Genomic DNA, 17,037 nt, shown 5'->3' with positions numbered 1-17,037 from the left:
AAAAATCAAATAAGAGAGGTAGAAGAAAAACTGGGAAAAGAAATGAGAGTGATGCAAGAAAATAATGAAAAAAGTCAACAGCTTGATAAAAGAGGCATAAAAATTTTGAAGAAAATAACACCTTAAAAACCAATATGCTAAATGGTAAAAGAGGCACAAAAATCCACTGAAGAGAATTCCTTAAAAAGCAGAATTGGCCAAATGGAAAAGGAGATATACAACCTCACTGAAGAAAATAATTCCTTAAAAATTAGAATTGAGCAAGTGAAAGCTAATGACTCCATGAGGCATCAAGAAACAATAAAACAAAATCAAAAGAATGAATAAATAGAAGAAAAATTAACTATCTCATTGGAAAAACAACTGACCTGGAAAATAGATCATGGAGAGAGAATTTAAGAATTATTGGACTACCTGAAAAACATGATCAAAAAAAGAGCCTAGACGTCATCTTTCAAGAAATCATCAATGAAAACTGCCCTGATATCTTAGAACCAGAAAGTAAAATAGAAAATTGAAAGAATACACTGATCACCTTCTGATAGAGATCTCAAAATGAAAATTCCCAGGAATATTAAAGTCAAATTCCAGAGTTCCCAGGTCAAGGAGAAAATATTGCAAACAGCCAGGAGGAAACAATTCAAACATCATGGAGCCACAGTCAGGATAACACAAGATTTAGCAGCTTTTTAATGTATCAGAGGGTTTGGGATATGATATTCTGGAGAGCAAAGGAATTAGGAGTACAACCAAGAATCACCTACCTAGAAAAAATTAGTATAATCCTTCAGGGGGAAAAAAATGGATATTTAATGAAATAGAGGACTGCGCATAGCCTTTGACCCAACAATACCACTACTAGGAAATTTTTTAAAAAGACAAAAACAAAAAGGACCTATTTGTACAAAAATATTTATAACAGCTCTTTTTGTGCTGACAAAGAATGGGAAATTGAGGGGATAACTATCAATTGGGAAATGTTATGGTATATGATTGTAAGGTATATGATTGAAAACAAATACTATTGTTCTATAAGAAATGACAAACAGAATGATTTCAGAAAAACCAGAAAAGTCTTACATGAATTCATGCAAAGTGAAGTGAGTAGAATCAAGAGTACACCATACACAGTAACAGCTATACTGTACAATGATCAACTGTGAATGACTTAGCTATTCTCAGCAATACAATGATCCAAGACAATTCCAAAGGACTCATGATGAAAAATGCTGTCCACCTCCAGAGAATGAACTGATGGATCACTTAATCCCAATTGCCTAAGGAAAAAAAGAAAGAAAGAAAGAAAAAAACTGATGGAGTCTAAATGCAGATTGAATCAGCATACTATTTTTCACTTTATTGTTTTCATGGGTTTCTTTTTTGGGGTCTATGTTTCCTTTCACAACATGACTAATATGGAAATATGTTTTGCATAAGTGCACATGTATAATTTATATCAAATGACTCACTATCTCAGGGAAAGGCAAAGGGAGGAAGAGAAGGAAAGAATTTGGAACTCAAAATTTTAAGAAATGTTTAAAAAAAGAAAGGTAACAGTGAGACAATATAACAAAATTTGTGAGATGCAGCCAAAGCAGTACTTAAGGGAAATTTTATATTTCTAAATCCTGACATCAATAAAATAAAGAGTAGCATGCACCTGAAATTTTTTTTAAAAAGACCAAATTAAAAATCCCCAATTAAACACTAAATTAGAAAAACTGAAAAATCAAAGGAGAGATTAATAGAATCGAAAGAAAACCATTGAACTAATAAATAAAAGTAGGAGCTAGTTTTATGAAAAAAAAAACAATAAAATAGATAAACCATTGGTTAATTTGATTTAAAAAAGAAAAGAAAGAAGAAAACCAAATTACCAACATCAAAAATAAAAAGGTGAATTCACACCAATGAAGAAAAAATTAATTATTTTGCCCAATCAAATGCCAATAAATCTAACAATCTAAGTAAAATGGATGAATATTTACAAAAATATAAATTGCCCAGGTAAGAATAATTAAATAATCCTATCTTCGAAAAAGAAATTGAATAAGCCACCAATGAGCTCCCTAAAAAAAAATTCTCAGGATCAGATGAATTTACAAGTGAATTTTGCCAAACATTTGAAGAACAATTAATTCCAATACTATATAAACTATTTGGAAAAACAGGCAAAGAAGGAGTCCTATCAAATTCCTTTTATGATACAAATATGCTGCTGATACCTAAACCAAGAAGAGCCAAAACAGAGAAGGAAAACTATAAAGCAATTTTCCTAATGAATATTGATGAAAATTTTTAACTAAAATACTAGCAAGGAGATTACAGCAATAGATCACAAAGATCAAATGCTATGACCAGGTGGGATTTATATCAGGAATGCAGGGCTGGTTCAGTATTTGGAAAAGTATCAACTTAATTGACCATGTCAATAACAAAGACAGAAATAATCATATGGTTATCTCAATAGGTACAGAAAAAGCTTTTGACAAAATACAATACTCATTCCTATACTAGAAAGCATAGGAATAAAAGGAGCTTTTCTTAAAATCATAAGTAGCATGTATCTAAAATCATCAGCAAGCATTATCTGTAATGGAAATAAGGTAGAAAAGCCTTTCCAGTAAGATGAGGGGTGAAGCAAGGATGCCCATTATCACCACTATTATTCAATACTGTACTAGAAATGCTAGCTATAGCAATAAGAGAAGAAAAAGAAATTGAAGGAATTAGAGTAGGCAATGAGGAAGCAAAACTATCACTCTTTGCAAATGATATGATGGTATACTTAGAGAAGCCTAGAGAATCAACTAAAAAACTAGTTGAAATAATTAACAACTTCAGCAAAGTTGCAGGATATAAAATAAACGCACATAAATCACCAGTATTTCTATATAGTACCAACAAAGTCCAGCAGGAAGAGAGAGAGAAATTCCATTTAAAATGACTGCAGACAATATCAAATCCTTGGGAGTCTACCTGCCAAGACAAATCCAAGAACTATATGAGCACAATTACAAAACCCTTTTCCCACAAATAAAGTCAGATCTAAACAATTGGAGAAATATTAATTGCTCATGGGTAGGTGGAGCCAATATAATAAAAATGACATTTCTATCTAAATTCACTTACTTATTCAGTGCCATACCAATCAAACTACCAAAAAATTATCAAAACAATCTGGGATTGGCTAAGAAAGAGAGTGATGGATTAGGGGAGTAGATTAGATATACAATACACAGTAATAAATGGCCATAGTAATCTAGTGTTTGATAAATTTAAACACCCAAGCTTTTGGGACAAGAAATCACTATTTGACTAAAACTGCTGGGAAAACTAGAAAGCAGTTTGGTTGAAGCTAGGTCTAGGCCAACATTTTACACTATATACCAAGATAAGGTCAACATGGGCACATGATTTAGACCTAAAGGATAATACCATCAGCAAATTAGAAGAGTATGGAATAATATACTTGTCAATTCTGTGGGGAAGGGAAGAATTTATGATCAAACAAGAGATATCATTATGTGATATAAAATGGATACTTTTGATTGCATTAAATTAAAAAAGTTTTGCACTAAAAAAACCAAAACAAAACAAAACAAAAAACAAGAAACGTCAGAGCTGCCATGATTAGAAGGAAAGCTGAAAACTGAGAGGACTTTTTTGACAGTCAGTTTCTCTGATAAAGGCCTCATTTTTCAATATAGAGAACTGAGTCAAACTTATAAGAAGACAAGTCATTCCCTAATTGATAAATGGTCAAAAGATATGAACAGGCAGTTCTCAGATGAAGAAATCAAAGCTATTTATAGTCATATGGGAACAAATTGCTCTAAATCAGTATTGATTAGAGAAATGCAAATTAAAACAACTCGGAGATACCACTTCACACCTATAAAAGTGGCTAATATGATAGAAAAGGAAAATGACAAATGTTGGAGGGGGTGTGGAAAAATAGGGACACTAATGCATTGTTGGTGGAGTTGTGAACTGATCCAACCATTCTACAGAGCAATTTGGAATTATGCCCGAAGAGCTGTAAAACCGTGCATATCTTTGACTCAGCAATACCACTAATAGGTCTGTTTTCCAAATAGATTTTTAAAAAGAGAAAAATATCTTTATGTACAAAAATATTTATAACAGCTCTTTTTGTGGTGGCAAAGAATTGGAAATTGAGGTGATGTCCATCAATTGGGGAATGGTTGAACAAGTTGTGGTATATGATTGTAATGGAATATTATTCTGATATGAGAAATAATGAGCAGGATGCTTTCAAAGAAACCTTGAAAAGTTTACACAAACTGATGCAAAGTGAAGTGAGCAGAACCGGGAGAACATTATACACAGTAAATGCAACATTGTATGGTGATCAGCTGAGAATGGCCATTCTCAGAAGTACAATGATCCAAGACAATTCCAAAGGACTCATAATGAAAAATGCTATCCATCTCTTAATATAGAGAACTGATGGAAGCATACTTTTTAAACTTCCTTTATTTTTCTTAGTTTTTTTTAGTGTCTGTTTTCTTTCACAACATTATCAATATGAAAATATGTTTCACATGACTGCACATGTATAACATATATAAAATTGTTTGCCTTCTCAAACAATTGAGAGTGGGGAGGGAGGGCAGGAGAGAATTTGGAACTCGGAATTTTAAAAAAAAGGTTAAAGAAATTTACATGTAATTGGAAAGAATAAAATATTTAAAAAAGAGGACATATTTTAATAAAAAAAAACTGTTAAGTTACGAAGAGTTGCTAAATTGTACCCAGGTAGTGTGCTCATACAGCCTGAGTTCCCTAAGCTGAAGAGGTCACAGGTAGCAATGGAATGGCATGTTATGTAACCATAAAAATTAATAAATGTGAAGAATAAAAGGAAACAGGGAAATCAATCAATCAGTATTAAGCACCTACTATGCATCAGGCACTGTGCTAAGTGCTGGGGTTACAAAAAGAGACAATAGACAATCCCTACTCTCAAGGAGCTTACAATCTAATTGGGGGGAGGTACAACAGGAAACAGATAGGTACAAACAAGCTATATACTGGATAAATAGGGAATAATTAACAGAGGAAAAGCACTAGAATTGAGAGAGGTTGGGAAAGACTTCCTGTAGAAGGCAGGATTATAGTTCAGACTTGAAGGAAGCCAGGGAAGCCAGGAGGTAGAGATGAGGAGGGAGACATTTCTAGGTATGAAGGACAGGTATAGAAAATGCCTGGAACGGAGAGAGATGGAGTTATCCTGTTTGTGGAATAGCTAGGAGGCCAGTGTCACTGGATCACAGAATATGTGGAGAGAAATAAGGTGTGGAAAGACTGGAAAGATAGAAAGGGCTAGGTTATGAAGGACTTTGAATGCCAACAGAGCATTTTGTATTTATTCCTGGATATAAGAGAGTCACTGAAGTTTATTGAGTGAGGAGTGGGGGTAACATGATCAGAAATGCAATTTAAGAAAATCACTTCAGTGACTGAATAGAGGATGGACTGGGATTGAGAGAGGCTTGAGGCAGGCAGACCCACGATGAAGGTATTGCAATAATCTAGGTGTGAAGTAAGGAGGACCTGGACCAGGGTTTTGGCAGTGTCAGAGAAGAGAAGGGAGCATGTTCAAGAGATTCTGCAAAAATGAAATACTGAGGGGTGAGAGAGTGAGAATTTCAGGATAACTCCTAAGAGGTAAGCATGAGGGGCTGGAAGGATGAGTGTTGCCCTCTACAGTAACAGGGAAGGTAGGAGGTAGATAGAGGGGGAAAGATAATCAATTCTGTTTTGGACATAATTGAGTTTAAGACGTCTACTGGACGTCCAGCTCGAGATGTCTGAAAGGCAGTTGGAGATGTTGAAGGTGGTTGGGGTAGCATAAGTAGATGATCTTAGAATCATTAGCATAGAGATGGTAATTAAATCCATGGGAGCTGATGGAAATCACCTAGTGAAGAAGCATAGAGGAAGAAGAGAAGGACCCTGAAGGACACCTCTGGTTAGGGGTTGTGATCTGGAAGAGGCTTGAGCACCAGAGACAGAGAAGAAGCAATCAGGTAGGTGGGAGGAGAAACAGGAGAGAGTGGCATTCCAAAAACCCAGTGAGAAGAGAGTATCGTTGGGAACTTTGGAGAGCCAAGTGAGTGCAATGACGAGGTTGGAAGTCAGATTATAAGAGAATGAGTGAAACTAAAAATAAATAAATTTATTAATAAAAAAAGAAAATATAAAAAAAAGAATAAAAAGAGAATGAGTGAGAAAGCGGAGGCACCTATAGTAAGATGGCCTTTTCAAGGACCTGAGATACGAAGGGCGGAAGAGATAAAGGATGATATTTAGCAGGGACGGAAGCATGGAGGGAGGGTTGGGTTTTTCTTCCAAGACAGAGGAGACACAGATGTGGAGTTGGATGGATTCCCTGGATTTGGAGTCAGAGAGGCTGTAACTCCCGACTCTGTTAGCTCCTGTTGTGGCTGGCATGTGAGAGACAGAATGACTGAGGAAGCGAAGATTTTTCAGTCATCTTTCACCCACCATACTGTGTGACTTGGAGGCAAATCATTTCAAACTGTCTGGACCCTGGTTTCCCCATCTATAAAACTGGGGTTAAGACAGAAGGATTTCTAAGGTCCCTTCCAGTACTAGTTTGAGAAAAAGTCTGGTGTAGTTTATAGAGTGCTGGAATTGAAGCTTGGCAAGACATGGGTTAAAATTTTGACCGAGATAATTTCTAGCTGTGTGACCTCTCTGAGCCTCAGTTTCCTTATCTGAAAAATGGGAATAGTTAATACACCTACCTCACCAGCTGCGTCCTTGAACAAGTCATTTAAATTTATATAAGCCTCACCCCACAAATGGAGATAATAATTGCATCTGCTTCACAGGGTTCTTGTGAGGATCAAAGAAATGCTTTACTAACCTTGGAGCTATATAGTAAGAGATAGTTTTTCTATAGCACTGTAAGGTTTTCAACACACTTCACAAATATTGTTTGAGTCTCACAACAACTCTAAGAGGTAAGAATTATTATTATTATCTCTATTTTACAGATGAGGAAACTGAGGCAGACCGAGGTTAAATGACTTGTCACATCTAATAAGTGTCTGAGATTGGATTTGAACTCAGTTCTTCTTGACTTGAGTCCAGGGCTCTATCCACTGTGCCAGCTATCTTCTATCCATAATTTTGAGTTATTCTATGAATCTTTCTAGCCCACCAGCCCCTCATGTTTGCTTCTTTTAAAGTGACCACTTTCCTCTCGGCTTCCGTGTGGCCAAGAAGCTAGTATATCACAAGGTACACCGGAATCTGGGCCTTGATCGCTGTCTCCAGTTTCTGAGCGTGGGCTCTGGCCTCTCCAAAGAAATCCAGGACTTCTTCCTCAGCTATGACATTATCCTGATGCCGATATATGGGATGACAGAGTGCACAGGACCTCATTCTGTCTCCTATGAGAAAGAATTCAAGCTATATAGGTATTTAGGCTATGACTGGGAGTTAAGGGCCGCCTTGACCCCCCAGCTCAAACCTAGGGGAGACAGAAACCAAGTGTGTCTGTGGGTAGGAGTGGGGGGTGGGTGGAGGCTGGTGGTGGTGTTCTGACCCTAGGATGGCCCCAGAGGCTAGATGGAAGGAAAAGAGGCAGCTTCTCATTCTCGTCCTCTCCCTAAGCAATCAGGGGTGGGGAATGACTGTCCAGAAGGGTAAGACATGTTAGGTGAAACAAGGAAAAGAAAGGAGGGTTATAAGAAAACAATGAACACTGGAGGAGAGTGTTTGACAAGTCACTTTTTCCTTTGGTCCAATGAAGTACCTACTAACTGCAGAAGACTGTCCTTTACACGATGGGAAAGACAGGCTGGGAAAGATATAGTTCCTGATATTTTGGAGCTGATGGTCTAGTAAAGAGGAGACCCAAACACAGGGAAGGATAACAATACCCAAGCGAAGGGAGAGCAATCATAAGTGGGCCTTAAAGGTGGGGTAGTCTTTCAGCTGACCTGCAATTGGTTTAAGGTCTGTGAAAATGACAAGGTTTTTTGGTCATGGGCAAAGAAATTATATAAATATATTTTATGATAAACCTAGGAGTCTTGGATGGGATAATGGTAGTGAAAGTGTTTCTGAAGAGTATGAAGTCCTGCCCAGAAAGGCTGGGTCAGAGGGCTATCTGATTCAGTTTCCTGATCTATAAAATGGGGAGAATACTATCACCTATCTCTTAGGGTCGTGTGAGGATTAAATGAGATATTTGTAAAGCTTTTTGCAAACCTTGAAGCACTGTATAAATGCTGGGTATTATTATTATTAACCTTTAACAACATTGCAATTATTATCGAAGTTCTTAATAATATTGCAAAAACTTAACAAACTGCAGCCTTTATCACTGTTGAGTACTCTCTCCTCCTAGTCATACTCTTTTCTGGGCTTAAATGACACCTCTCTTGTGGTTTTCTTCTTCGCTGTCTGCCCATTCCTCAACATCCTTTGCTGAACAACATGTCATATCCTCCAACAGCGGATGCACCCCAAGGCCACGTTCTAGATAGACCCTCTTCTCTTTCTACACCATCTCACTTGGTGATCCCATCAAGTACCATGAGTTTCATGATCGAGGCAGATTAGTCCAAGACGTATATAGACAGCCCCAATTTTCCTCCCAGGCTCTAGGCTCTTATCACCAATTACCTTTTGGACATTTTAAACAGGACATCCCATAGGCATCTCAAACTCAATACATCCAAAAGGACATTTCCCCCCCAAATCCTCCTCTCTTGAGGATTCCACCATCCTTCCATCCCTCAGGTTCACCACCTAGGTGCCATCCTTGACTTCTCACTCTCTCTGTCTCTCACGCACTCCTCCATGTCCAATCTGTTGCCAAGGCTTTTCAACCCTACCTTTGTAAAATCTCTTGTATGTGTCCTCTTCTCTCCTCTGACACTTGCCACCACTCTGGTACAGGCCCTCATCACCTAACACCTAGACAATTGCAATAGCCTGCTGGTGGGTCTACCTGCCTCAAATCTCTTCCCGACTCTAGTCCATTCTCCATTCAGCTATCAAAGGGATCTTCCTAAAGTGCAGGTCTGACCATGTCACTCCCATATTCAGTGAACTATAAGGGTTCCCTCTTACCTGGAGGTTCACCTATAAACTCTTCTGTTTGGCATTTAAATTGTGCCTCTTCCTACTTTTAAGCCTTATTATATTGTTCCCCTTCCCCCACTCTATGGTCCAGCCAAATTGACCTTCTTGATGTCTCTCCTACATGTCCTATTGCTGGACCTTTATACTATCCAACCCACAGGTCTAGCATGTATTCCTTATGTCCACCTCTTAGAATTCCTAGTTTCCTTCCTTCAAAACTTAAGATCAAATGCTTCCTTCTATATGAAGCCTTTCCTGACTCCTTCAGCAATTGGTACCTTCCAAAAATCGCCTTGTATTATTTTTATTTTTATTTTCTTGCTTTTAGGCAGTTGGGGTTAAGTGACTTGCCCAGGGTCACACAGCTAGTGTCAAGTGTTTGGTCTGAGACCCAGATTTGAACTCAGGTCCTCCCGACTTCAGGGCCAGTGCTCTATCCACTGCACCACCTAGCTGCCCCCATGTTATATTTATTTTATATAATATCGCTGAACTTGGGATCTTTTTTTTTGTTTGTTTGTTTTTGCTAAGCAATGGGGTTAAGTGACTTGCCTAGGGTCACACAGCTAGTAAGTGTCAAGTGTCTAAGGTGGGATCTGAACTCAGGTCCTCCTGACTCTAGGGTCGGTGCTCTACCCACTGTGCCACCTAGCTGCCCCTATTATTTTTAATACGTTCTGCATTTGCATGTTGTCTTCCCTGATAGAATGGAAGCTCTTTGAGGGCAGGGTTTCTTTTACTTTTGTCTTTGTACCCCTGGTACCTAACAAAGTACGGAGCACATAGTGGGTGCCTAATGAAAGCTTGTTGATTGATTGGGTGTTTTTGGCTCAGACTAAGTTATCTCTGAAGTTCCTCCCAGCTCTTGTCTGTGTTCTCAGGCATCTTTTAGCCTTTAAAGTCTTGTGGGAAGTCTATATACCCAATCTCCAAGTTGCTTTCAAGTAATCCCATTTGATCTTCTATAACTGGAACCTTCCCCTCATACTTGGGGAGGCTGACACATGCAGTATTCCATCCCCAGCATCCATGTTTTTGTCCAGACCATTGCCTAGGCCTAGAAACCCATCCTTCACCTCTGCCTGTTGGAACTCCTTTCCTCAAGGCTCAGCACCAGCTTAGGTGCCATCTCCTACCTGATATGGGTTCATTTTCCCAGTGCTAAGAGCTGCCCCTACTTTCCTTGTAATTTCTTTGTATTTATCTTGTGTATGTTTTGCATTTAATTACCTGTATGTACATCATTTCCTTCCAGTAGGACTAGATGGGTCCTCCGAGGACCTGAGGAATTCTATAAGGGTGAAAACAAAGGGCAGAATGAGCTCCTTAAGGGTTTGGGAGGGGCAGGGAATACACATTTATTAAGCACTTACTGTGTGCCTGGCACTGTGCTAAGTACTTTACAAATCATCTTACTTGGTCCTCACGGCAACCCTAAGAGGTAGGTGCTATTATTACTCCATTTTACAGCTGAGAAAAATGAGGCAGACAGAGGTTAAGTGACCTGCCCAGGATCACAAAGACACTAAATATCTGAGGTTAGATTTAGACTCAGGTCTTCAGGCTCCAGGCCTAGCCCTCCATCCAAGGCCAACAGGGACTTTATCTTTGTATCATCCTCAATTCAACAACACTTAAATACTTGCTATACGTAAGGTATTGTGCTGGGTGCTGGGAATACAGAGACAAAATCCTTTGAAGGGCTCATTTTCTACAAAGGTGATAGAGAATATTCTAGACATACACACGTGAATACAATCCAGTCTTAGAAAGGAGGGATGGCTAACAGCTGGAAATGAGGTCAAGAAAAGCCTTGCCTAGTAGGTGGCCCCTGGGAAGGAAACCAGGTTGAAGTGAAGTTGGTGGTGGTGGGAGACAGAGAGTGGCGTTAATATGGGTCAATACTGGAAAGGTAGGTGGCAGCCAGCGTGGTGAGGGGCTTAAAGGTTTCTGAGTAGCTGGGGGGGGGGGGTGATGACATGATTAGCTGTCTCTTGGGAATATTAATTTGTGTTCTGCTATGTGAATGATGAATTGGAGGGGGGGAGACCCAAAACAGGGAGCCCAGTGAAGGTGTGTTGAATTGAGGTGAAGATGCAAAAAGGCATATTTAGGCTCAGTGCAAGGAGAAAATATGTTTGTAATGCTTAAAGCTATCCCAAAGGGGAATGGGCTGACCCAGAAGTGTTCCTCCTCATGGAGATTTTCTATCAAAGAAGAGGCGACTTTTAAGAAAGACGAGACCTCTGAGGACCTGAGGGATTTTATGATTCTGTGAGCCGAAAGACAAAGGACAGGGAGAAAGTTAGGGACTAAAATCACCTCTCCCCCCTGGCACGAGGCTGATGCCAAACTCTAGTTGAGTATCATCTGAGGAAATCCTCAGCGGGTCCATGTGGATGGTTTGGAAGGAGGGACCTTTGTTACTATTATCCTGTCTCTCCTCAGCTGTGGGAAGGCAATTATGGGCTCCCACAACCTGGTCCGGAATTCAGAGCAAGAAGACATAGGCGAATTCTATCTCTGGGGCAGGCACCTTTCCATGGGTTACCTGAACAATGAATATAAGACGAAAAAGGCCTTTGACCCAAAAGGTTGGCTGCACACTGGAGACATGGGCACCGTGGATAACGAGGGCTTTATCCACATCATTGGCAGGATAGAAGGTAACTGAGAGGGCAACACGCTAGACAACTTTCTATCAACAGCTTCCTTCTTCCTTACTTAATGACTTGTGAATGAAGGAAAGGGAAAACATTTATTAAGCTTTTAACTATGTGCCAGGCACTCTGCTTAGTGCTGCTAGGGCAGTCTTGGCCCTAAAGGAATGTATATTCTTTTAGGGGGATGGATAGGGGAGTGGTGGCCTGGGTGGGGTGTTTTGGTCAGAGAAGTCATGAGATGATGGGTAGAGTTACAGGACAATGGACTGCCCAGGGATGGTACCATTGACTGGGTTACTTTTCCCCTATTAGGGCAGAAGAGTCATCTTGGCGTGAGGATGGTGGGAATGAGGGGAATAAGTATTTCTATGGTGCCTACTATGTGCCATGCGCTTTTGCAAAAATGATTTCATTTGATCCTCACAACAACCCTGAGTGGTAGGTACTAGTTTATCTCCACTTTACAGTTGAGGAAACCGAGGCAAACTGAGGTTAAAGTGACTTGCCCCAGAGTCGCACAGCTAGGAAGCATCTGAGGTCACATTTGAACTCGGGTCTTCTGACTCCAGGCACAGTGTTCTATCCTCTTTGCCACCAGCTGACTCTACCTGTAGCAGCAGCCAGCTAGATTCTGGATGCTTAGTTACAAAACCCAGGAACCCAGGCAGGTGCTGGAGAGCCAGTTTGGAGGTGAACACCAGCTTGCAGATCTTCTTACTCACAGGATCATGAACTTCGAACTAGAAGGAACTCTGAAATCATCTAGAGCTTGTTTTCTAGAGCAAGGACCAAGTGAGATAGATGACATCCTTGAGGTCATGCTGTTAATAAGCAGGCGAGCTAGAATTCAAATTCAGCTTCGCCAATCTCAATCCTCAGCAACCACTTCTACTCTACCTCACCCCAGCATATGACCTGCCGGAGATAGTTTAAAGTAAATATTTAAACCTCATTAGCAAGAACATAGGAATTAATCAAGGGAATACAGTCCACTAATCTGCCCATTCTCAGGAAGTAACTGCCAGGTGTCAAACTGATGGCTTTGGATCAACTGGTAATTGTTCCTTGAAACTGAAAACAAATTAATTCTGCAATTGAATTCACCTGGCCCGGCACATGTGACTTCCCATGCTGTGGCCCTTTGCAAAATACTTGAATTCTTCTAACCTGATTAGTCCAACATTCATTTTACAGAAGGGGAAACTGAGGTCCAAGAGAAGGAAAGAGACTTGCCCAAGGTCAAACGGAGTTGATGGCAGAACCATGGGTAGGGCTCAAAGTTTCCTCACTTCCTGCTCAGAATGTTGCCTCACAGGATGTGAAAAGGACCATGACAATTCACATTTGCAAAGCACATGATGGTCTATGGAATGCTCTCCCCTCCTCACCCTGTGTAAAAAGTACTATTTTCATTTTATCGATAAGGAAACCAAGGCCTAGAGAAAGAAAGTGAGTAGCCCCAGCTCACATCTAGGAAGTGTTAGATCTGGGGCTTAACCATAGATTTTTTTTGGCTCTAAGAGCAGTATTTTTTCTACTACTCTACATTGCTTCCAGGATGATAATGACAAAATCGACATGAAAGTACTTTACAAACCGGGAGTTTGGTAAAATGGGAATTGCTCTGCAAACTGTAAAGGGCTCTGTAAAATGCCGGTTGCTCTGTAAATTGTCAAGTGTTCTGTAAACTGTCAAGTGCTCTATATAATGAATTGCTTTGTAGACTACAAAGCACTGGGGGAATATCAATTATTTCTATTTTGAAGAATGTAGTTGCTTTGTTGACAAAACAAAACATTCCCCTGTGTCCTAAAAGCTTTTTTTTTTTTTTTTGGTACTGTTTCAGAAGTTATCATTACCAAACGAGGGGAAAAAATCTTTCCTGTACCAATTGAGAATATGCTGAAGGAGAATATTCCCATTATCCACCATGCTATCATCGTGGGAAACCAAGCCAAATTCCTGAGTGTACTGCTAACACTAAAGGTCTTTTGCTTTATTAATTGGCTTTTATGAAATATTGGGTAGGGGTGGTGGTGATATCCTTACTGAGCCCTCCACTCTTCTGTGGGGACAAAGTATACCTAAAATCCATGGTCAGCCAAAGCAATGAAGCCCATACCTATACCCTGCCACCTTAAGTGTCCTGCCCAGGTTCTGACCCATGGATGTGGACCTGCCATTCACAAAACAGGGCAGAAACTTGTGGCATCCAAGTGGACAGTTAGCATTCAGTGACTACCTGTATTGTGCTGAGGACTCAGGGGCTACAAAGAAACATAGACTCAGTCCATGCTCTCAGGTGGCTTCATTCTATAGCCTGGGAGACCAGAAAAACACCAAAAGAAGGAATCCCTCCCTAGCTGTTCTCAAAGCACAGTTCAAATAGCTGATCCTACACCAAGTCTTTCCTGACCACTAAAGCTTCTATTTACTAGTGCCCCTTCTCAAAATTGCATACTTTGTGTTTACTGTATTTACTTACTTCACCTGCAAGAGGCCACATTGGGCAGTGGGGAAAAGACCAGCCTTGGAGTTAGGATGACTCCTGTTGGTGGCCACCATCCCCCTCCGACACATATGCTGGCTGTGTAAGCCTGGGCTGTTCACTGATCTGAATTGGTGGAGGCATTTTCCTTACTGGGAGTTCACCTATACTAATGAAATCACTGGTCTGGTCCATGTACTTATAGAGGGCATCCCAAAAGTCTTAGTGCAGGTTTTCTAGGTTGTTTTTTGTTTTTTTTTTAATGGCTTACAACACTGAGGCTCTTGTGACACCTATATATACACATTGGTTTCCCTCGACAGACTAGTTTCTTGAGGTTAGGAACTATTTTTATCTTTCTATCACCAGAGAACTAGGGCAGTATGTGGTACATTGGACACAAGACACTCTATCTCCTAATTCCAGGCATTTCCACTAGCTATCTCCCCTGTCTCTCTCCCTCATCTCCATCTCATGGCTTCCCTGACTTCTTTTGGCTAAAATCCCACCTTTTCTAAGAAGCCTTTCCCAATCACCCTTAATGCTAATGGTTTTTCTTTGTTGCATTTCTCCAGTTTATTCTGTCTATAACTTGTTTGTACCTAGTCATTTGCATGTTATCTCCCCCTCACTGTATGCCCAGAATCTAGTTGGCACGTAGTAGGCACTTAATGAATACTTGCTGACTAACTAGTTTGCTGAGTACCAGGGAAATAGTGTAGACAGTGAGTCCAATAGAAGCGATTCTTGGGGAGCAGTTTCTTGGGGGGGGGCATACTAGCTAGCTATTTTGACCCATCTTCAGACAGAGGAGTCCTTGGCTTTGGGGCAAATCTTTGGAATCATATCTAGGGTGAGGGGGACATGTCATGGTGGGGGGAGGGGAAGGTGTGTGGGAGGGAAAGCATTTATTGCCAATGAGTCTGGGTGATTTCTCCCACAGTGTGAGACCAGCTCGGACACAGGTGAGCCTCATAACACACTGACGCAAGAAGCCATCAATTTTTGCCGAAAGAACAATAGTAAGTCCGTCAAAGTGACAGACATCATGAATAACCAAGACCCCATCATTGATGCCATAATACAGAAAGGCATCGATGCAATCAATGAGCAACCCGAACACGAGACTCACAAGATCCTCAAATGGAAAGTCTTAGAGAAGGACTTCTCAATTATAGGTGGAGAACTAGGTAGGTGGGGGCTACTGACCTTCATCTGAAAACCCTGAGTGGGGAACTTTAGGATCCTGGAATATCAGAGCTGGAAGGCACCTTAGAACATACATATTAGAGCTGGAAAGGAACTTAGAATATAAACTGTCAGGGCCAAGTGGGTCCTTAGAATGTAAGACTCTCAGAGCTAGAAGGGATCCTATAGATCTCAAACTCAGTTCCCCCATCCCCCCCTTTACAGTTCTGGGGGAAACTGAGGCCAGAAAGAAGAAAAACTGACAGTATATTCAATAAGCCACTGTCAGAGCAAGAGTTTCTGACTCCTGACCTCCCGGGCTCTTTCTTCCAGACCATAGGCACTGGGTCAATGAGGAAGAGTGGAATTCTGGGTAAAGTCTGAGCAGCTTGATTCTTAAAGATTAATCGACATTATTGATATTTTCTCCATCAACTTAAGTCTATAACCAACAAAACAAGTAAATCCCCAATTTGCAGTGTTTGAGATTCCCAAGGTGTACATGCTCCCATTGGAAATTTCACTGTGGAAGCTGGCTTCAGCACACCCACCCCTGGTCCTCCCTCTACCCTGCTTTTTACTTAGTAAAATTGGGGGTCTTGGACCCCATAAATCCTCAACATATGTGCCCTGAACACTGGCTACATATCCCAGTTGGAAGCGCCCTTAGCATTTAGTTCAATCCCTTCTTTTTATGAATGGAGCAAATTGAGGCCTAGAGTTGGAATGGGTTTGCCTGTGGTCCCACAGTAAGCAACAGAGCCTAGATTCAAACACAGGTCCTCTGGACTTGGGGAAGGTGCAAAAGAGCCTGGCACGTAGGGAGTGAACATGGTAAGAGACCCCATCTGGCCAGAGCTCTGGGTTCAGACAGGTGAATGGGAAACAAAGGTAGTGATGTAGGGAGGATGGAAAGAGGAATGGCTTTAAGTCAGAGGACTGGGTTCAAATCCCGTCACTATCCCTTATCACTTGTAGGACGTTGGGCAAGTCACTTAAATTCTCTGGGCCTCTGTTTCATCAAAGGGAAAATGAGGGGGAGCCCTTTTCATCTCTAGGTCTATGACTCTATGAATACAACTCTTGCAGAATTATGTAGGTTAGTCTTCTGTTTAGTTCGGTCCTTTAAAAAATCTTACCTGGTACTACGTTTAAATAATGGGATGTAGTTGAAAGAGCCCTGGACTAGAACTAGCATTCCCTGGCTGGAGGCCTGCATGACATGCAGCAATCCCTCTCTCTAGGTATGGTAACACTTGTACTGCCTTTTCTCCCAGTGCTTTGTAAACTCTAGGGCGCTCCAATAACATAAGCTACGATCCTTTTGAAGGCTTTTCAAGCACAGACGGAGCAAAAAAAATAAATAAACCAACCAATTTTCAGCATCTCTGCATTCTTATCAGGGAGGAGTTTTCATAAACATGGGCACATTGACTTAGAGCCATGTGAGCATTTCCTCTGCTGGTGCAGTTCGCAGCCTATCTGCCTTCTTAGCTCCTGGACGGACAGTGCCCCTGCTGGCTCTGCCCCCTGTGCCGCCCCTTTTCC

At 40.7% G+C, this 17,037-nt stretch overlaps 1 protein-coding gene across 2 annotated transcripts in view; it reads left to right on the top strand.

Moving 5' to 3' along the window:
• The window catches only part of LOC114035005 (long-chain-fatty-acid--CoA ligase ACSBG2-like), an 86,174-nt gene that overhangs the window by 65,174 nt on the left and 3,963 nt on the right, over positions 1-17,037 (top strand). The window contains exons 9-10 of one of the 2 annotated variants that reach the window (XM_027850921.1): positions 13,660-13,799; positions 15,245-15,323. In XM_027850921.1, the coding sequence (XP_027706722.1) occupies positions 13,660-13,708 (49 nt within the window). In that variant the 3' untranslated portion in view covers positions 13,709-13,799; positions 15,245-15,323. Of the gene's footprint in view, positions 1-13,659; positions 13,800-15,244; positions 15,492-17,037 lie in introns of both variants that reach the window. The other variant, XM_027850920.1, reaches the window with a different exon arrangement.

The sequence above is a fragment of the Vombatus ursinus genome, unplaced genomic scaffold (genome assembly GCF_900497805.2).
Source record: "Vombatus ursinus unplaced genomic scaffold, bare-nosed wombat genome assembly UNPS02009173.1, whole genome shotgun sequence".
Lineage (NCBI taxonomy): Eukaryota > Metazoa > Chordata > Mammalia > Diprotodontia > Vombatidae > Vombatus > Vombatus ursinus.
The sequence above is the reverse complement of the archived record's forward strand: the minus strand, read 5'-3'. Positions and strand labels throughout refer to the sequence as shown.